This window comes from Pieris napi, chromosome Z (genome assembly GCF_905475465.1).
Source record: "Pieris napi chromosome Z, ilPieNapi1.2, whole genome shotgun sequence".
In the NCBI taxonomy this organism is placed as follows: domain Eukaryota; kingdom Metazoa; phylum Arthropoda; class Insecta; order Lepidoptera; family Pieridae; genus Pieris; species Pieris napi.
This window is the reverse complement of record NC_062259.1, coordinates 13,559,028-13,581,147: the sequence shown is the minus strand read 5'-3', so window position 1 is coordinate 13,581,147 and position 22,120 is coordinate 13,559,028. Positions and strand designations below refer to the sequence as shown.

Sequence of the window (22,120 nt, the reverse complement as noted above, 5' to 3'; positions counted from 1 at the left end):
TTCTACTTGGTACCCGTAGACTCAGTCTCTCCATTATATCCAGATTATGAACCCGACCCGTAAGTATCTTAAATATATACACCGACAAGGCTAGCTCTCTTCTGAGGCGTAGCTGATCATATCCCACCATACCCAGAACAAACAGGGTCGGGTACATAAGTGGATATTTGGTCACATGGTAACACTTGCTCTCTGAAACCGGCATGCATCCAAAAGGACTCAAAAACCGACCATCAGTCACCAAAGGATTTATAACTTTGCTAAAACACTTACTTTATTAAAATTATCGGCTATAGTCTGCCTCTAACCTCATTGACGGGACATTATATATGTAAGCAATACCATCTAGCTAAACACCCAACAATAGTTTTGAGCACGGAATATAATACCCTGTGACCCACCGCTGACCACTGACCCACAATTTAATTTCATGTTGATTTAAAATTTAAATTAGCCTCTAAGAAACTTGGTGTGCTCAGCAGGGTGGATCGCTTTACTCCGGACCACCGCTTACAACTCTATAATGCGCAAATCCGCAACCAAAGCCGAGCGACTCGAATCGTCATCGACCTTGTTCTGTCTGATCGTCTTGGCATCTGCATCATGTATCATGTAGAGTGTTCCGAAGAACTATTCGGATTTATCACCGTTTAATTGAGCAGCGTTTGACATCAGTCACCAAAGCAGAATACCAATTCAATCCATATCACCTCAACCGTGTATTTAAGGCTCTTTTAGCCGCGCACCATCAATTCATGGAGCTACGCTAGCTGTAATTCCAGGTTGACGCTTTGTACTTGCGGTCACTTGACGCGGATGCCTACATCTCTATTTTGTGTCGTCGTGATTCCCCATTTCGTGTACGCATCTTAGTAAAATCACAATAATGCAAGTACAGTGTAACCAAATTACTACTATACTTAGCAATATTTTTTTTTAAATATTTAATAAAGATCCGCCTAATAAAGAATGGGCTTACAAGTGAAGTTCGATGATAGTGGATCTGGAGTTACGGTCTATGGCAATCTGACCTTAGCATGGAGTCAAAAGTAAGAGTAATCGTCCTTACGCGTTGTGTACCGTTATATAGTCAGGTAGGGTCATCGACCTTGGCGACGATGAACTTGGGACCGGTTAAAAAATGTTGACCAACGGGTGATCTCATAGTTGCATAAGGATGAACTGCATCTAGAGTTCATTCGATAGATCATGATTTGTTAAACATTTATTAAGGGAGTGTGATATCATCGTGGAGACGTCAGTTTTACTTATGATATTTCCTTAGAGCTGAGGAATATAAAAGTATAAAGTATTGCTTGATGAATTAATCCGAAAATTCTTTTTAAATACGGACATGGAATCGGTGTAATACCCAAAGTACTTGAAAAGCGGTAATTTTAAAGAAATTATATTTACTGCCTTGTCTTACACCCACCAAAGTGCTGGACATATATAGATACGATTCTCTAGAACTCCAAAGGGAGCTTTCTCGAAGGGCTACTCAGTTTGTATGTTCTTAATAGTTACTTAGGATGAGAAAGCATATTGGGCGTGAAATGACAAAGCTGCCCTATGAATGCCCTATCAGTGATACTAGTGAGGGGTTTTAATCTCACCTACTTTAGTAGAAGGTACTTAAATATTATTTGACTTATACTTAGTTGTCAAATCTCTCAGTTGAACAATCTGTAACTCCATAATTTCATATAATATTTATATATATTTAATTATAATTATTATATATCTTTAATTTCTATTATTAAAAGTGTAATTCCATGAATAGATGGGCGGGATCTAATTAAGGTGACATTGCGTTTTCATTATCCTAAGGCAATCGAAGTCCAAAGCTCGGTCACGCGAATGCATTTACAATTGTTTTTCATATTTCTAAGGTCACATACTCGTTTATAGGGGCTCATTATACGACAGGGCCGTCATTTTGATGGACTGATAGATAATGAAAAAGATAATTTTGTATGTCAGACATTCATTAATAACTATGTATCTACTAATATCAGTGAAAATGATGATATGAATGATATTGCTTGCACTTATGAAAACTACTGATAAAGCAACTTTTGACCTCAGAAATTAATAAACAATGGTAATAATTTTCGAAAGAAGAAACCAATTTGCATTTGAAGTGAATCAATGTTGTCTTTAAAAGTCGTAAATAGGCAGAGTTGGTGCCAAACCTGTTTTATAGCATCAAGATAAACGTTTATTCCTTCTTTTTACTAACCAAGGCTACTACCATACTAGATAAATTGCACAGAATTCTGATATACTGATAAATAACTTATAACGGCCACCGTAATCTAACTAAAAACAATTGTCTCAGCGGAAATCAAAATCTAATTTTTATTACTTGCGGAAATGCTGTCACTAATACCCTCCCGCGATGCGTGTAGGATTCGGTATGGAAAGGTTATATGGGGCTATGCAAACCGACTTAAACCTCTATGATTTCCCAGCATTACTAGCATCATCTTAATCATGAAACTAGTATTTCGTCTGGGAGCTCACTAAATATATTTTGTCTTTCAGGGCCTCCTTCTGGGAGCAGAGAACGCGGCTTGAAAAGCGGCTGATGTTGGCCGTGGCCGTAGTGGCTGTACTGGCAGTCGCATTTTTTGCAGCCTTCCTTGCCACCATCATGATGAGGCCTTCCACGGATGTCAATGGTGAGTAAACTAGAAGTAGTTAGTCGCGGCATAAGCGTGTGGTGGTGTTGCTTTTGCTTTAAATATTTACTAATAATTTTATCAGATTTGTATTACATAGTCTCGAAACTGACTTGGCTTGCTAACCGGCAGAAAACCTATGTGGTCAAATCTACCTCAACACTAATGTCACACAAAGGCCGACCTTGTGTCACGCAGGACTGAACACATAGACAATTCACTGACTTTCGGCTATAAATGCAATATTGTAGGCACGTACTTTGCAACGTTAATTTGTTGTTTGTTGCAACATAACCCGCATTGTTAAATATAAATTGCAACTATTACGACTCACGAATTGAGGAATAAGTTGTTATGAAAGTTCTCTTTCTTATTTAAGTGTGGACATAATTACTTTGTTTAGGTCTTTGCTCTCTAACTTAGCTACTGTAGTTTATTTCGGTACATAGTGGTTAGAGCATGCGACTCTTAGGGTGTGTGTCCGAAGGATCCAATGAATATCATCTAAGAAAGAGATGCAATCTGAAGCCAAGCCAAACCGTACGCATTGAAGCGCTTCTGAATGTTTTAGGAATATTTTATGTATCGTCCTACACCTATTTAATTATACAATTATTAATTTATGTACCATTTTGAAATATATTTAACTATCTATACACCGACTTAATTTTATTTTTCAAGCCTAGAAAAATATTAAATTTTCATGTTTTATATAATTTTGGAAAAGCTTTTTAGTTGGTTGGCGTGGCTGTACTAGGTATGATATAGTCGTATGAGTATAATTTTCGGGAAAAAGAAAATAAGATGAACTATGTGTGCGCGTCCCTGTCTGTTTCCATATTTGTAGATTTTGTAAAGGGCTGAATCACAAGTAGGATGTTTGTAATAAGTTTAAAATATTTGGGGTCAATGTCGACCACTGAGTTGTGTTTGAGCCAGACATTACGATACGACATATAAATATATGAAGCAAACCGATTGTTCACAATCAAATCTCTGCTGTACTGTTACCCACTAAGTGACAGAGACATTTATTCTATTCTATATTGTATATTGTACATCTGCTTGTAATTGGATCACTTGTCTTAGCAAACATTAACTGAACAATATAGAGACGCTAACCAAATCATCAAACATCTTATTCACCTCGGAGATATGGGTAACTTGAATGATACACTAAACTGATAGTCATAATCTAACCAAAATGATTTGATATCAATCCTACTCACTTGATTGTATTTCGTTGATATAATTTCTATAATTACACCTTCGTCTTACCTTTATTACTCAGTTATTGATCAATATTTTCGCTCCTATGTATGTAATATATTAAAATATTATGTAAAATTTGCTAATGAATATCGTACTAAGCTAACTCGTATTAAGAAGACATCGCTCATTAGGAATATGGCCACCCTTAGCAATATTTTATTTTTATTATATTAAGTTCTACTTTTAATTTATGTAAAAAAGAAACATACGTTAAACAGTGACATAGTTAAGTCTAGTGGCATAACATATTCGCATTATCGCTGAGTTTTAAGGTTTGATATGTGACAACTATAATGGTTTTCAAGACTGATTAGTGATTACCCTACCTTACCTTCAAGAAAATTATATTAATTATACACCATTAGAAATTATGGCACACAAATATTATAAGAACAAAAGGATCTAATGAACTAAATGCATTTAATAGCGAAATTGTTTTTACTTTTGGTAAGTTGTTTCAGTGCCTGATTCAGTGCTCCCCGTGAGCCTAGTTTTTAAATAATGCTAGACCACCTTTCTTTACATTTTAATAAAAATGAACTCTTACATAATAAACAGTATGGTTTTACTAAGGGTCGCTCCACAATCGATGCCGGTGTGAAGTTGATTTCGGACATATTTAACGCCTGGGAAGAATCATATGATGGAGTCGGCGTCTTTTGTAACCTGTCAAAGGCCTTTGTAATATGTATAGTTAACTGGTTTAATGTTAATAACTTACTGCTGATATTGTCTCAGCGGATATGAGAATAAAACAAAATCCAGTGGGGCCCACGCATAGAGACTCTTTCGAATAGCCTGACCTCTGCGGCATATGCAGAAAAGAAAATCCGACAGTTTACTGATAAGGACACGGCTAAAATTGTGTATCATAACTACTTTCACAGCGTTATGTCCTACGGTATTCTACTGTGGGGTGCTGCTGCAGAGGTTCAATCCATATTTGTGCTGCAGAAGCGGGCTGTTCGGGGTATTTGTTGTGTTTCTCCGAGGTAGTCGGTACGGAATAAGTTTAAGGAATTAAATATTATGACACTATCTGGTCAATACATTCTTGAAGCCTTGTTGTATATACAAAAAAATATAAACGATTTTAAAACAAATGGTGACCAGTATAATACGCGAAATAGAACTAATTTGAATGTACGACCAACCAGGCTCCAAAAGATAAACCACTCTTTATATGGAAATTTTATTCGTTTTTACAATAAACTGCCAAGCGAAATTAGGAATTATCGCTAAATAAATTCAAAGCCCTCGTTAAACGTAAATTAATCAATAAAGCGTTTTATAAATTTGAGGAATACTTAAATGATCCTAATCCTTGGAATTGATTTGCTCCAGTTCAAACAATTTGTATGACAATACTTTGCGATTAAAAAGAGTGGCGGAAAGTTTCTTGCCAGTTCTTCTTACTTCGCAAGTCAAGGGCGTAGCCGCTCTACGTACTGGTAGTAATATAACGTAAAATAAGTAAATAACTGGTAGTAAATGTAAATTTACAATTGATTTGGCTTCTTTTGACGATTCATAAGTGTACTTGTTTGCCCATATGAATAAAGATATTTTGAGTTTGAATTTGAAGTAACTATAAACAAATATTCGTGTTCAAGAAAAAATAATAAAAAAATAATAAATATATTCATATTCAAATATAATAAGTTTTACATAATATTACTATTGAACCGACAGTTATAATTCTCGTCAGTGCTTTTATAAAATTACAAGTATTCGTATTTAGTACACTTTAAAAACCAACAGCTAATTTTTTACTTAATCCAAGTTGGTCTGATGAAAACACCAAATTTCTTTTTTTTAATAGCATTATTATTTATAAACACAGACAACCCTGAAATTATGGATCATTTAAATGTAACGAAGTTAATGTGATCGGTTATTGTGTATTCTGTAATTACATTGGATTCGTATGCAAATTATGGTCTGAAAATTACCGTCCAGTAATAATTATTTTCTATACAAGAGTAATAGAATCGCTTTTGATAAGCAGTTCCAGTAAAGCCTCACCGTGTTAATCAGAAAAGCAACTCATTTTGTAAAGTTACCTGTAGTCGAACTTGTTAACCACTACACAATTGAGACAATTAAAATATACAAGTATTTTCTTCTCTACCTTATAATGCTCTTTTAACATATCTATAGTGGACAGAATTTAGACATTTACGCTAAATAAGATAATTATTCAAAAGTATTTTAAATTAATTTCTAATACTGGCAGTATTAATGTCAGTAACAAGACTTATAGACAATTATTGATACTGCATAGAGTATTTGACATTCAAAAATAGAATTAACATACAAAATACTTTTAGCTTTATTGAAAAGCACCCAAAGACCCACTATCCGTTTAACATTTATATCAAAATCTTCATTACTATTAAAATATGCACTGTCGGAAAAGATCTACATATAAGAGAGTTTATTGCACCGTGCTTGTATATTCACAAAGAGGTGCTTTATAAAGGATAGATTAACGCTATTACCATCTTTAAATTTTTGGGAAATTCTAAACACCTGCATATTTTTATGTCTTGTTGTTGTTCTTTAACATGAACAGTCTTGGTCTAGTCAGCAATTATGCTACTTTCCATCATGGTCGCGTGTTCCAGTTGATATTATTTTTATTTGTGCAAGTAACACTTGGTCATTCGGTGGCGGTTATCGTAAGGAAGGGGCAGAAATCTGTTCACCTACTGTTATCATCGTCTAAATTTGCGGCCATATACCGAATACTATACGTGCGTTACGTTACGTTTGCGATCGTAGTTTGTATACAATAGTCAAAACAGGAGCAGCAGCTTCAGAAATGAACGGATAATATAGCTTATGTAACAATAGACTTTTTGTAGTTGTCATCGTTATTTTACCTTGTTCCAGATGTTCCTCAAACCAGCGAGCTCCGTTTGCCAGAGAAATTCCCTCCAGCAGTCATTGCTAAGAGCGACGAGCCTAAAGTCTGCAAAGATGCTGACTGCATTCATACTGGTGAGTTTATTAGATGGATGACTGACAATTCAAAAGAAAAAACAATCTTTTTCTATATTATTACAGTGTCACTATCGTTTCATTCATTATTAAAAACAAAAGGACATAATTTCAGGGTAATTGTATAACTTTACGACCGCATGGAGAATTCACACATCGGTTTTTCATTTTACAAAGCTGCAATTACGTGACGTAGGTATTATTTAATATCTGCCAAGATGAAGATTATACAAATATTCACATTGAAACAATGGGTCGTTACTTACGTTGATATTGCGACAGAAATTATACGTTACAAAAACTGAATCTATGCAATTCTATCTTAATATGAAAGTGTTAGGTAGTCTTGGTCCTTCTAGATTTTTCTTATATCTTAATTTATTTTTTTATAAAGCTTTTAAAGTGTGGTTATGATAACACAAGCGGCCAATTTCTCCGTTAAGTAGGTAACTCACATGGTGTATTACCATAGTTCTATTCTTTTCGGGACCTTGTACTCGAAGAAAACGATCGATACGAAAAAACCTTATTAGATTTATGATGTTAATGCGAGGTTTCTCAGAAAGCAATAGGAGAAATAATAACGTTGGAAAATCATGCCGTTCTTCCTAAGTAAACTAGGTCGCAAATTAGGCCAAATCCCGATAACTGGAAATTTAAAGTGAATTATGGAACGAGAAATGCAGGCACATTTTATGGGTGCTTTATTTATTAAGTTTAAAACCGTTCAGACAGTTGCCTAAGATAATCTCATTATTTAAGATATATTCAGTACCTACTTGGAAAATATTGGAGTAGTATGATATTTCATGAAACATCATCAAACTTTATTCATACGATTTTGCCCACTGATGTAGGTGAATATTAGCTTTTTGGGTTTAGAAGTAAACGTATCTGGAATGTTAAATATTACAGCATCAAAACTGTTACAAAACATGGACGAATCGGCTGAACCGTGCGACGATTTCTATGACTTCGCCTGTGGCTCCTTCGTGAAGAACACTCGTATACCGGACGACAAAACCTCAGTGAACACCTTCTCAATAATTACGGATCAGCTACAGGAACAGATCCGGTCACTTCTAGATGCCCCAATTGTTGCTGATGAACCCCGCCCCTTCGTTCTGGCGAAGACGTTGTACCAGGCTTGCATGAATCGTAGTGAGTATTTTGTCATGATCTTATAGCGCACGTGAATAACTTACCAATTTGCTAAAAGTTGCAATTCACAACAGCACACCAAAAGACAAGCGCCGTGAATTTTGATATGAGTGCTTCAATTTTTTTCTTAATTTATTCGAAATTTCATTATTTTAAAAGTAGTTAAAACATGTTGACGGGATTTCATTTTTTCAATTGTTAATTAACTTAATTGTAAATTACATGAGAATCTGAGTTTCCATTAGCGTAGTAATTATTACAAAACGGCCATATCTGATGTTGTTGGAACATTAGATTGATGCTGTCAGTCATTAAGAAATTATCTTTTGTAAAACAATAATGTATTGTCTGTAATATGTAGACCAATTGTATTTAACAATTATCTAATCTTTAGGACTTAATTTAACATGATTAGATGTCAAATTATATGCTACTATGTTATAAGCTTATTAAAATTATTTATTACCACTATTTTTCTTAAAATAATGATTAATTATACAGCCGTACCAAATATAAGAATTTTTGATCTCATGACTAGACGCACGACTGTCAAACCCTATAGTCGAATTGATAATACACAATTCGTACGTGCACATTTATCACATGTTCAATAACTGACGGTGTATGTCACGCACAGAATGCAACTTAATAAAATCATTAAGATATTGAAAAAAGCATAAAATAATAAAATCATAATGCTACAGGTAGTTTTATCAAATAAAAATTCCAAGAAACAGGCATTTTCGATTTTCAAATTGCCAAACAAATTGGTTGATATTTGGCCAAAATTATTTTCACACGCATGTCTAATGTCAAAATATTTCTGTAATTGGTTTTGTGTAAACCGATACGCGGTCACAGCATAATAGTTATATTACAAGTGAAAGCAAACTTCCGTATTTGCACAACAGCGATGTTATAATATGCATTACACGTATTATACTGATAACCGACAATATGTGTTACGTTAAGGGTTATTTAGAAAAGGGAAAATGGCACCAAGTTTCTACTCTAGCTAACCCTTCCCACAATTACTATCTGTACTTTTTCAGCTGCTATCGAAGCGCGTGGCATTCAACCGCTCACTGACATGCTTCGGCGTCTTGGGGGCTGGCCCGTGCTAGACGGAGAAAATTGGGATGAGAGATCGTTCTCGTGGGAGGAATCCGTTTACCGCTTCAGACACGCTGGATACTCTGTAGACTACTTCCTGGACTTCTCTATCAGTGTGGATGTTAAGAACTCTACTAACAGGATAATTGATGTAAGTGACTAATTCTTAAAAATATTTTTGACTTAGTATTACATAGATGCCACCGTTACTTAGTTACTGTACGAATAACAGCTAGTGAATATAACATTGACATATTTATTTCAGACTTATTTATTTTTTCATCGTTTATTAGTACAACATTTATAATATATATATATTGTTGAACTAATTAAATTGATAGCTGAGCCAAAACAGACTACTCCATTTTCGTTTATAAAATGGTACAAAATCTAGTTCAGTGGCTGATTTTAATGCGTTTAAATAACCAATTATTTAGGACCAATCCTATGCTATAGCCTGATGAAACAATTTTATTCCGTTCAAGACCATTGAAGGGAGTGAAACAAACGCATAAGCCTTAATGACGACGAGATTTCAGATGGTGTTTGACTCCTAATATTAAAATAAGAGTATAAATATTGTAGACATTAATCAAACACGTGAATAGACTTTTCTATAAAAGACAAAAACAGATATAGATAAGCATTACGGTATGACTTTGAATATGCAAGAAGTATCTGCGCCGTTGTTTAGAATAAATTATAAGAGCTGCCCGTGTCTTGTTAAACTTTAATGAAATTTCTTATCCGTGGAGAATAAAGTAATAATGTCTTAGGTACGGCTGTTTTTGTTTACTTACTGTTGTGGATTACTTACCCTTCGTGAATTTTAACGAGTATGAGTCTCTCATATCAACTACGCATACAATATAATATTTTTTTCCAGAGATGACAGTAACCTGACATGTAGCTTATTACATTATAGCGTCTGCACCATTATCTATATTATTTGTATTTAATAAACATTTCATCTTATCCTATACAGCTGATTGAAGCTTTTCTTATTTAAATTTTCAGTTGGACCAAGCATCTCTAGGTCTCAGTCGGGAGTACTTGAACCGTGGCTTCAAGGACAAGCTAGTCCAGGCCTACTACGAGTATATGGTGGATATTGCGACACTACTTGGGGCCGATAGAGCTAGGGCCGAGGTGGAATTAAAGGATTCCCTACAGTTCGAAATTAACTTGGCTAACGTAAGTTTCTAAAATGAGTATTATTAAAAACGCTCCTAAAATATCAACTAACCTACCTACAGATAATCTTTAGTTATTTCTAGCACAGGTAATAAAAATATGTGCATACAAAAATCACAGCATAACATCACTAGCAACATTGTTTTGTTCACAAAATCGTTTGTTCTTTGTTTAAATAACTTCAAACTGTTTAAAAATATTATTGAAATGAAAAACCCGTAGGAGACGTCCAAAAGTCACGTACTTTATTCTAAATCGAACCATTGACTTAGAATAAGAATTATTTTTTAAACAAAAAAGGTGACTCTTTCACAAAGTCACGAATGTGAGGCGTGAACTTCTTTCGGATAGAAGATTATAAATATATATAATTACTACAAGTCGTATTTAGAGATCTGGGTTATTCATTGAAACTCAACGATTCTTTAATTTTGCTGTTAGTCATACCAGCTGTGCCTCGAAATTACTTAAGTGGTATTTCATTACATATGTTGAATTGTCTCCTGAATATCCTGACCACAAAGAGCAGAACTATTCCGCAAGGTATTGAAGGATATCAATGGGGAAAAGGGAAATATATTCTCTTAATAAATCATTAACATCGAAATTATTCGTGACTCGTATTTGAATGTCTATCGGGATTAAACAATATTAATAACTAATAAGCTTTCGTTATATAATTCGAACTGCACATAAATTATATATTCATAATAATATATCATCATATTGATAATAATATACAGTCTTAGGTGTACACAGTAAAACAAAATTAATTTTAATGTAAACATAATTAATATTTCTAAACGCATTCCTTGGCAGATTTCCTTGCCTTTGGAGAAACGTCGTAATGCTACGAGTCTATATAACCCAATGACAATTGCTGAATTACAAGAGAAATTCCCCAAGTAAGTTTAGTCATATTTATATAAATTTTATCAATTAAAATTTTTTACCCGTTACTATAATTGACATTTTTTTTAGATTTTTACGAACTTCGTACCTCAGTGACTTTTTATTTATATTATATTATATCGTTTTAATTTTTACTATATGTTTTTATATTAATTATACAGAATCCCCTGGCTTACGTATGTAAACAAACTCCTCGCTCCACACGTTGAAGTTAGCCTAGATGAAATTGCTATCGTCAACGTTCCAAAGTACATTACAGATCTGGAGGTAAGTTTCCATTTTATTAATTAACTTGCGTTTAGTATGAAGTAGGAATAATTTATTCATTTCGCTAAAAACAATTGAAGTTGAACTATTAACTCTGAAAACATTAAATCCATATCTATATTATATATTCCATGAATCACATCATCCTTAAGTTAAATAAACCAGAATCTTCTTCAGTCGCGCTTTTCATATATGGAGATCATGTTTGTTTTCCTGAATTTCCTTCACTGGTGCCAGTTGGGCTCCAATTAATCGTTAACACCTGAATATTTTTTTTAATTATCTGAACGTTTATATATCCTCAAGATGTTGCTTGCTGTTTCACTAGTAATCAAACTCAATAACTTATATTACAGTATTGACGAAATGTACTACATACTACTTAAAAGCAACTAGTATATTTTTTGATGCTAACAAAAGGAACATGTTTAACGTAGACATACTTGTCTTCAGATTTTGCTAGAAAAGACTCCTAAACGCGTGCAGGCGAATTATGTCATGTGGCGAGTTGCTGGCGCGTCTGTGTCTTATCTAACTGAAGAGCTTCGTCGGAGGCAGTTAGCTTATGTGACTGCACTTTCTGGTAAAACTGAACGCGAGAGCCGATGGAAGGAGTGTGCTGATACAACCAGTGCTAGGTTCGTAATAAAATATTTTGCCTTTTAATATGCATTTTTCAAGCAGCAAACAGATGCCAAATATGATATAAGTATGTTTAATTAATTTTAATTTTTTTCAGTATGTCGATTGCAGTCGGTGCACTTTACATTAGGAAGTACTTTAACGAGAAATCTAAATTCAAAGCTTTGGAAATGGTTGATGATATTAGGTAAGAACTATTCTTATTTGTGTCTTGACTATCTCTTAGGAAGATGAAAACGTAAAGTTACTGATCAAGCCCTTACTTGCGATGGAAATCTGACTGAGATGTAGTTTCTAGATTTTCTGATAGTGCTTATTATTATTCTTTGAGACTTATCTGCGTCCCTACTTGGCATACATTTGTATGTGTAGGCGAACCAACTTATTTGCGACGACGAATTGGCTTTTATCTTTTACAATTTGTAGTACAAGATTGTTGCATCGTGTATGCTCAAACCACTACCTTATATTATAGACAACAGTTCAGCAAAACGCTGTCAGAGGTGGATTGGATGGATAGCATGACTCGTCAAGCTGCGCTGGATAAAGCACAAGCCATGGCGTCACATATCGCGTACCCTAACGAACTTCTGGATGATGAAAAACTAACAGAGTTCTATTCAGGCGTAAGTAATTTACATATTTCTAGTGGTTAGTACCCCTGACTGCGAAGCCGTGGGTCCCGGGTTCGATCCCCGGCTGAGATGAACATCGATGTGATGAGCATTTGGTGTTGTGCTTAGGTCTTGGGTGTTTAAATATGCTATATATATAGCTTAGCATGGAACTAGGTCAATTGGTGAGAATTGTCTTTAAAAATAAATAAAAAAAATATTCTACAAAAAAATTATAACAAAGGCGTGTGTCGAACCTATTAGGACAATAACGGGACTTCAAAATAAAGAACAAAGCCTTTGGAAAGGTAAAATATATAAAAAAAACTTTTTTGTCTTAGAGTACGTGACGTGGTAGAAAATATTCCTCCAATATATGGCAGGCGCTAAAATTATTAATTTTATTCCAGTTGGACATGTCTTCAGATAAATTGATGGAATCCGTATTAAATCTGACTCTCTTTGGAACTGAATATCTCTTTGGCAAGCTTCGTGAACCCGTGAATAAAACCGACTGGGTCACCCATGGACGTCCCGCCATCGTCAATGCCTTCTACTCATCCATCGAGAACAGCATTCGTAAGTTATATTATGACATATAATTCAAAAATAGTTTATCATACTAGCCGGCTAGGTAAATTCATTATATGGAAAGAAACGCCATGATGATAAAAAGGCAAACCAACCAAAGTCGAGTGATTTCAACGTTTTTAAGAAGATTGACCTTACATAATGTCCTTGGTAAAAAAGCTAATGAAGTGTTATTTGTACAGAATTTCCGGCTGGTATCCTTCAAGGCAATTTCTTCTCGGCGAAGCGTCCAGCTTTTATGAACTACGGAGCTATTGGCTTTGTTATTGGACATGAAATCACTCATGGATTTGATGACCAGGTTTGTGACTATATATTTTCAGATTGACAATAAATAACAAACTTGCTATTTATTAAGAAAATTAAGTAGTTATCACTTAACAAGCATGAAACATTTAATTAGGTTTTGATTCTAATTACTTATTCTCATATAGGGGCGACAATTCGATAAGATTGGCAACTTGGTAGACTGGTGGCAGGAGATTACCAAGCAGAAGTACTTGGAGAAAGCCAAGTGCATCATCGACCAATACTCTAACTACACAGTCAAGGAAGTCAACATGAAGGTAAATAATCTCGTTTAAATAGAGACTAGGTGATGATGTTTGGTTTGTAAAATATTATTTTAAGACTTTGATGAGATTGAAGTTTTTTGACCACTAATAAATAGTGTTAAGTGTTTCTTTGTTTTGTAATTACAGTTAAATGGCGTTAACACTCAAGGTGAGAACATTGCCGACAACGGTGGCATCAAAGAGGCGTACTACGCGTATGAGGCCTGGACCCAACGTCACGGTGAAGAGAGTCGGTTGCCTGGACTCGAAAAGTACTCCCCACGACAGGTTTGTTTTCTTTTATTTTAACTAGAAACAGCTATTAGTCCAATTTTATTTTTCCAATGCGATTTTATTTTTTATTTCAATCGTATTTCACACTACAATTTTGAGCTTTATTATGAAGAAATGTGTAATAGTATATAATATTAATCAATAGTAATTAATTGTATATCATAAAATATTATTTATAAAGATAATCTCGATAATATTTAAAGATAGTGTTGTTTAAATATGGAAGCATATTTATATACCACTACGAGGTAGCAGTATCTTGAAAAGCAGCAGTTAAAAGTTATATATCTATATCGTGGGTATAAATATTTATATCATGCTTTCTAGATGTTCTGGTTAAGCGCGGCAAACACCTGGTGCTCGGTCTACCGGAATGAAGCCATTAAGATGCGCATAACGACTGGCTTCCATGCACCCGGCCGCTTCCGAGTAATCGGACCCTTGGCCAACATGGACGAATTCGCCAAGGACTTCAACTGCCCACCAGGCTCTCCGATGAACCCACAGAACAAATGCAAAGTCTGGTAGATAGCGGCTTACTAATGGAGGGATCTTAAACATATTCAAGAGCTGTCTTGAAACAAAACGAACTTAACTATTATTAACTTTTATCCCTAAAACTCTTCTCCATCACCATTAATCGAGGACAACAATTACTATTTATGAAATATATTTTGTCGTTACCTGACAAAGCAATGTTTCGTCAATGATGAAACTGTTTGATAGCCCTTCATTTTAAACACCATTATAACTTGTTTAAAACATATCAGTAGTATCATATGTTGAAAAAACATATTATTTTTTATATTCAGACTCAATGTTATTCTTCGATTAACGACAACAGATATTTATATATTATGTACTTATAATGTTTAATATGGCATATAATCCTATAATGTTTTCATTTAATATTCAAAATTACAAATAATATTGACCGTGCGTACGAATTGCATGTAACAATAATAACAGTTCAATCAAATATTATAAAAATCAATTGTTATTGGATCAACCAAACATTAAACGGAAATAATTCTGTACGGATTATAGTTGTAATATATATATTAATAGTTCTACACACACACTACACATACACATTGCACAAATAGAGTGCGTTACTCATAAGTATATTTACTGTATTTTGATGTTGGTTTTAAAACGAAATTGGTGAGATTTTAGACTGACGATGGAAATTGAACGGGTCTCAACTTTAGGCTTGTATTATAACAAGTACAAATATCACTTTCATCATAAGAAAATCATTGAATAAAAAATTACAAAGGTTAAATCAACTTCTACTTTTAAGATACTTCCTAAAGTCCGATATATAAAGTCTAAGTACTGCTTTATTTATATAAAGGCGTAAAAACGAAGATTATCTTATGAAGAATGAAAAGAACTCTCGTTATGTTTCTCTCAACAGTCGATTTTTGATGTTAGTACTTAAGTACCTTCTAGAACTTAAGATATAGTATTGTTTATTCATATATTAACATTTAGACAATGTAATTTTATTGTAGTAGCTCGAAGATTAAAAAACCTATATTTTGAATCGAAATACAATAATATTATTTCAATATACTCAACGGAGTAAAGTGTAAATATATGAATAAATATTTGTTTTAGATAGTAAAGTAGTTATTTATTATGTGTAGCTAAAAATAGCTTAGCCAAGCTAAATGTACTTTATTACTGAAGTCGCTTTTATTCTGCTTGCAGTCTATCACTGTATTTTATTAAATTTCATATCAGTTATGGACATGTTTTGGCATTGTATCATGTACATTTTATAAGAAAAATATTTCATATTCCGAGTTTTGGTATAAGCATTAATATCTGTATTTCTAGACGGTACAGTTTATTAGAATACATACGGAGTTTCACAAATTTGAGCTAGAAGTAACAGTAACCATTGCAGCTTAGAATAGATGATTCTTGTTCTTTAACTGTAATATGTCAATAGTTTCTTCAATTTTATAATATCACTTAGTGCCGTGTATTGCTGATTCAGATTAGAAATGTTACACATATTTTTGCACTCTTGTCGAAATAATTTTTTTTACGCATTCAACTTCTAAGTATTGATATTGTTTATAATTAAGTTATAAATGTATTATCTTTTTACGGAATAAACGTTTTAATAAAATTGCGTTGTTTATTTTAATTTAGCTATCTGTAAATACGTGGTGAAATCTTCTTATTAACCTTACACGTTTAGCATTCACTTAATTGGTCTTAACACAAAACCTAACTTAAATTGTATATACTAATATGTAAAAGTAACCTAAGTAGAGGTTTTAGCGATATAAGGCTATTTTATGGGATTATTATGAACTCCTAAGCTTCTAGAGTCGGATGGCTTGTGCCAGCGGAACCTTCACGTAAATTTCTCAACGGACTGTGGACTCAAACAGATCTTATTAAATAATTATTTCTTGGATTATCATCAGTTTGGAAGTGACTCTCTTAAATGGCAAAAACTTTAATATACATTTTAACAATTTATAATATTTATTACCAACACACAAATATAAAGTATTTACAATTTTCTTAACCACCATAGTAATAATAATAATAATAAAAAAATTAAAAATTAAAACAAATGTAAAAAGGTTGGTTCCTGTGGCAGTGTACTTTTAACGCTGGCAGCATTTTCTCGCTGTATTGCGATACTTATTGGTTGAGCGATGAAAGGACCAGCTATTGGGTACCGGTACTACTCATACTAACTATCTACGTATGTACAATTTTTATTTATTTGAATTGTGAAGATTTTCATTTGTGAAACGGTTGGTATTCGGAATAAATATGTTTCGATTGAATGTATCTGTTTTCTTTTATACTTAATGACTAAATCAAAATTCTGGAAAACGCGACAGGAAGCGGTAAAAGCATTGAAGTGGTGGATTTAGATTTGCAAGTCGCAGTCTTCGGAAAGATGTGGCAGCGAACGGCCGTGCTGGTCGTTTTAATAGTTGTGGTAAATTGCATCGATGTTCGGTTACTCAAACGTTATCATGGATCTTCAATTAAGGTATGTCATCAATATACTGTCGTTACCATGGCAGTTTCGGCAAATAATTAGTTTTAGTTTGACTGGCGAATAAACATATATGTTTGGGTATACTCGTACTATAGTATTAACAATAATATATTATAAATATAAATTTGTGCAAAAAAATGTATACGGTGATGAAACTATTTCTGATATATTGGGACGGAGGCTTTGATAAGAGAAAAACATCTTAACTTTTTTAATCAATGAAGTATTGCAACTGGGTATAAAAATTGTATTTTACCACTTGTACCATTCTAATTAAAGTATCTGGCGAAACAGAGTTAGAAATTTATAAAAGAGTTCTATCTAATGCCATTCTAATAAATCCATTCACTGCTATTTGTAGATACTGCTATTTACGATGAAGAATCTCTAGCTATGAAAAAAAAACTACTTTATTTGCGTTTCATTACATTTCCTCATTGTTCACAATCGTCACTTTGAATTTAACAAATACACTTTTCTCCAATTGAACTCTCGATACCCATTTCCCATTCTTATTAAGTTATTGTGAAAATCAATAATTATCAAGCCGTAAACCGCTTTCGTTTTTAATACGTTGCGACGCAATTAGTATTGTTTTTACCATAAATTTATAATGAACGAATACTCTACATTCATACATTTTTTTGCTCATGAGAAGATTCTCTAGTAATCACTCGAAACTGTTATATCAGTGATTACACTTTTAACGCGATTTGAATTCACATTATATACTATCTAAGGTAGAATTTTTCTATTGGTTACACTCACCACAGATTATATTCCTATTTGCTTAACGTTAAATATTAATGAGATATTATAAACCTACTAGTAATAATAATAAATCTAGTTAAAAAAAGAATAATAATAATCAATAATTGTTAATAGAAAATTTGAAAACAAATTTAAAATGTTTGGTCCCTGTGGCAAGTGTATTAAGTGGCAAGGGCTTATAATTAACCAAGTTCACATTTGACGTGATACAAAGCAGCATTAAAATACGTTTCGAAGAACAACATCCTGCCCTGCGATTCTGTATCTCACTTTTCGAACTCACACAGCGGATTTCGCATCAGCGGTCGCTCTCAAAACATCAGTCATTTTATGACTGCTTCACGACTTACGTATGATTTGGCATTCTAATAAACAATAAACTACAAGCTCCCACCTTTTCAGAATGCCAAATCATAAAATGACTGCTTCACGACTGTTTTGAGAGCGACCGCCGATGCGAAAACCGCTGTGTGAGTTCGAAAAGTGAGTTACAGAATCGCAGGGTATGTCTGGGAACGAAGCTTCATCGTTCCCATATTTTCCCATGTTTTCCTGTCCTATGTCTTCTTCCAGTAGTATGCCATGATACATCAAAAGCCACATTCTTTTAGTTACGCCAACCCTCCTTTTGTGAAACGTCGCTAACAATTTTATCCCATTGCCCTATGCTACTTCACGGAAGTTCTATCCCTAAGGAATAATTAATGATTTAAATCTTGTAAAAATAGTGCACAAAGACAATATATCCGATTGTTTTATCAGCTTCATCGGAACAGTGAGTAGATTAGATTTAACAGTGTTGCATGTTAATCAAGCATTTTCTATTAAATTGTAACAAACAGCAAAATATCACGAAACACAGTATTAACTGTTTGTAATTACTACAAGTCGCTTCCTTACACTTTCCGTAATTGAGAGATCGCTTTTTAATAATGCACTGAATAATCAGGACATACAGGTATGAAATCTATTTAATTTAAAGTAATAGAGCGCAGATTTGCTCCAATCGTTTTTATGTTTTTAATGCAGATAAAACATTAGACTTATTTACTTTGAAAAATTTAGCTATATTTGTCGCGAATGTAAATTATAATAATATTAAAATCAAAATGTCCCTACTATGTGTGCAAATATGTAGATTATTTATATAGATGAACATAGTTGGAAAAAAAACCAAAAAAATGCATGTAAAATAATTATGCAAATAATTAAATTTTTACTTGCGTTTTATTATACTGTTTGGTAAACTTAATTAGCGTTTTAATTGTTAAAAATTCAAGTAACTACATACAAGTATTTATAACTATTTAGTCTTGTATCTTCCTCGGTACAAGACTCCGTGCGTGTGCGCCGGTTTGTCGCTCATTATCATGCCGGCTGCACGTCAGCCTGTCAAAGTCATTGATACGTCTTGCGTTTTACAGAGCAGTCATATTTCCTATAGTTGTTTAAGTTACTGTTTATCTATAAGATACAAGAATCGCATTCGTAGACTGTACTCATTTAATCAGCTCACTGAGTTCCAAGCCATCGAGTCGGGTTTTTAAAAAGGAGTCGTTCATTAAGAGTTAACGATTACTTAATTCATTTTGAAAATATTATTATTAGATCGTTGCCTACTCAGGTGGTGTTCCTTCATAAGACATTAAACAACAATATTAGAGATAATTTAATCATCAAAGTATGGAATAAATACGGTAACGTGGTGGTCTAGTAATCTGTTATTATTACGAAAAATTTCGTGTTTACTTTAAAGATCAAAAGTTAAAACGATTTTACCTAATAATGTAACTGAATATTCTTCTGCCACTTTCATAATTATGTGTGTATTAACTGTGTATCGGAATCTCGCAAAATTTAAAATCAATGGCGACTGTCTTATTTACTTTTAACTATTTCTAAATGCGAGTGTACCAACTTCAATAATACCAAAATTGCGAATGTAATTAAAATATAAATTGACTGCCATTTTAGCGAACGCCATATGACTTAAATAAGATCAATCTTTCCAACAAAATTAACTATGTAGAGAGTTAACAAAAACGTAATAGTAAAATTACAATTTCAGGTTGATTGCTTCGATTATCCGGAGCCCAAGGACTTTAAATATTTTAGAAGTCTAGAGGATGGTAAATATTTATAATTATAACAACTTCGGTATGACTCTATTTATTTCAATATATAAATTCGTTCAAACTGAAGGTTTTTTTTTCTCAATAATTACACTTTTACTAAAATTGTTGTATGTTTTTTAGGTTACCGTAAAAAAGAACCACGCTTTATTCACACTACTCCAAAATACCGGCCTCCTCCCAAATTGGCACGTCGATCTGATTACTACAATAAGGACGATATCGTCAAGGAGCACGCAAAACTTGTGCAAGACATCAATAGCCTTCGCCAAGTACTTTTTGTGTCACCCCTGGCAGATGAAAGCAAGGACTACGAAGATTCTATATTTCATGAGATTTTAGAGACATCTACCACAGCTAAACCTATGGTAAAATCTCATAAACAAAGGAATGGTATACCAATTATATTAGCGGGTACAGCGAGTCAAACGGTGACCACCCAGCCAGTCAAATTGAATAAACAGACGATTAATTTAGTTGGTTCTTCTGTATCGCCGATTGTAAAGCATCCATACCCCTTTGATATGCCTACGAGATCACCGTTAAGGATTTGTATGGCAACACCGTTGTCCACGAGAGATCCCTATGCGGCCAAGCGGAGACCGAGCTTGTGGCAACGGATCGTTAACACGCTTAACATCTATCCTAGCTTTAAGTTATAGCTGTAAATGTAGGATTAAAAAGTAGTATTTTTAATATAATAATATAACTCGTAAGCATTTGTTTATGTACTGTTAGCAATAATGAGCTGAATGCTGACAGATAAATAAACAATTCAAGCGATACTTAAAAAAGAATACAATTATTTCTTCTTTGTTCAACCTAAGTCGACTTAAATGTGTTAATTTAGCTTATTATGGTTCTTTAACTAAGGATTACCGTGAACGTTACTCATTTAAATTCAATTATTTTAACTAAAATAACTAACTTCACTAAAAGGACAGACTGTGGTTTATAAAAACTTTAATTCTCGATTTCGCCTTTGATGCGTGCAACTATCGTAGATATTTGTGTAAAAAGAACATCATGTCCACAGTTCCCTCTATGTTTAACATTAGATACGCATTAGCTATTAAGATGATGTTGATCAATAGTTGGCATAAATAGTATTTAATATTCTATGAGCCTGATAGTTTCAGCTATATAACTGTTTGAGTCACATTTTGTACTTACGCATTTTAGTTCACATATTTTGTCTAACGCTGGCCATAGACGGACCGCATGTTGCAGCGTAACTCATAAATAGTATGACAAAATATGTTGTAAATTATATAAATTTTGAGTAAGTTTCCTAATCTCCCCGACGCGTGTGGTTCTGAACCTTATTTTATTCACATATTCTGTTTAGAAAATTCGCGAGGCGACTGGCGTAGCCAATAATATTCCTAATATATATATTTATATTCCTATTCCTCGGTAAGACTCTTGTATCCTATCTATGATATTAATTAATGTCGATATCCTTATTCTTCTTCAATTTCGAAGTAATCTGATAAAACCAGTTAGCGTGAAGTTATTTAGAAATTGTTCAGGAACAATCTCCTTTAAGTAAGTAATAATATAACTTAAAAATATTATTATATTTTTAAGTTATATTATTTCGCTTATTTTATTGTCTTCATGTCTGTCTATTGCCACCCCTTTTTAAATGTTTACCATTACGTTTTAATAGGGTCAATCCATCTTCTGAACTTTCCTCTTTCCACACCTCTTGAGTCTTGGCACATCCAACCTTTTCCATGTGTTCTGTTTATTTTGATCGTGATGATATTGACATTCTTTTCAAATTTAAGAAGATTTGTAATATGTTCCTCGACTTCTCTTATGCATGATCAAAATTTTTATACTAAGTATGATTAATTAATTCTCAGTATTT

At 33.4% G+C, this 22,120-nt stretch overlaps 1 protein-coding gene across 1 annotated transcript in view; it reads left to right on the top strand.

Moving 5' to 3' along the window:
- Positions 1 to 16,444, top strand: part of LOC125062164 (neprilysin-2) — a 32,017-nt gene extending 15,573 nt beyond the window's left edge. The window contains exons 3-17 of the mRNA XM_047667845.1: positions 2,548 to 2,684; positions 6,852 to 6,959; positions 7,875 to 8,120; positions 9,173 to 9,384; positions 10,251 to 10,427; positions 11,247 to 11,332; positions 11,501 to 11,606; positions 12,060 to 12,244; positions 12,346 to 12,435; positions 12,724 to 12,874; positions 13,273 to 13,441; positions 13,636 to 13,754; positions 13,888 to 14,019; positions 14,155 to 14,295; positions 14,629 to 16,444. Coding sequence (XP_047523801.1) covers positions 2,548 to 2,684; positions 6,852 to 6,959; positions 7,875 to 8,120; positions 9,173 to 9,384; positions 10,251 to 10,427; positions 11,247 to 11,332; positions 11,501 to 11,606; positions 12,060 to 12,244; positions 12,346 to 12,435; positions 12,724 to 12,874; positions 13,273 to 13,441; positions 13,636 to 13,754; positions 13,888 to 14,019; positions 14,155 to 14,295; positions 14,629 to 14,829 — 2,260 coding nt within the window. The 3' untranslated portion in view covers positions 14,830 to 16,444. The remainder of the gene's footprint in view (positions 1 to 2,547; positions 2,685 to 6,851; positions 6,960 to 7,874; positions 8,121 to 9,172; positions 9,385 to 10,250; positions 10,428 to 11,246; positions 11,333 to 11,500; positions 11,607 to 12,059; positions 12,245 to 12,345; positions 12,436 to 12,723; positions 12,875 to 13,272; positions 13,442 to 13,635; positions 13,755 to 13,887; positions 14,020 to 14,154; positions 14,296 to 14,628) is intronic.
- The last annotated feature ends 5,676 nt before the right edge of the window (positions 16,445 to 22,120 follow it).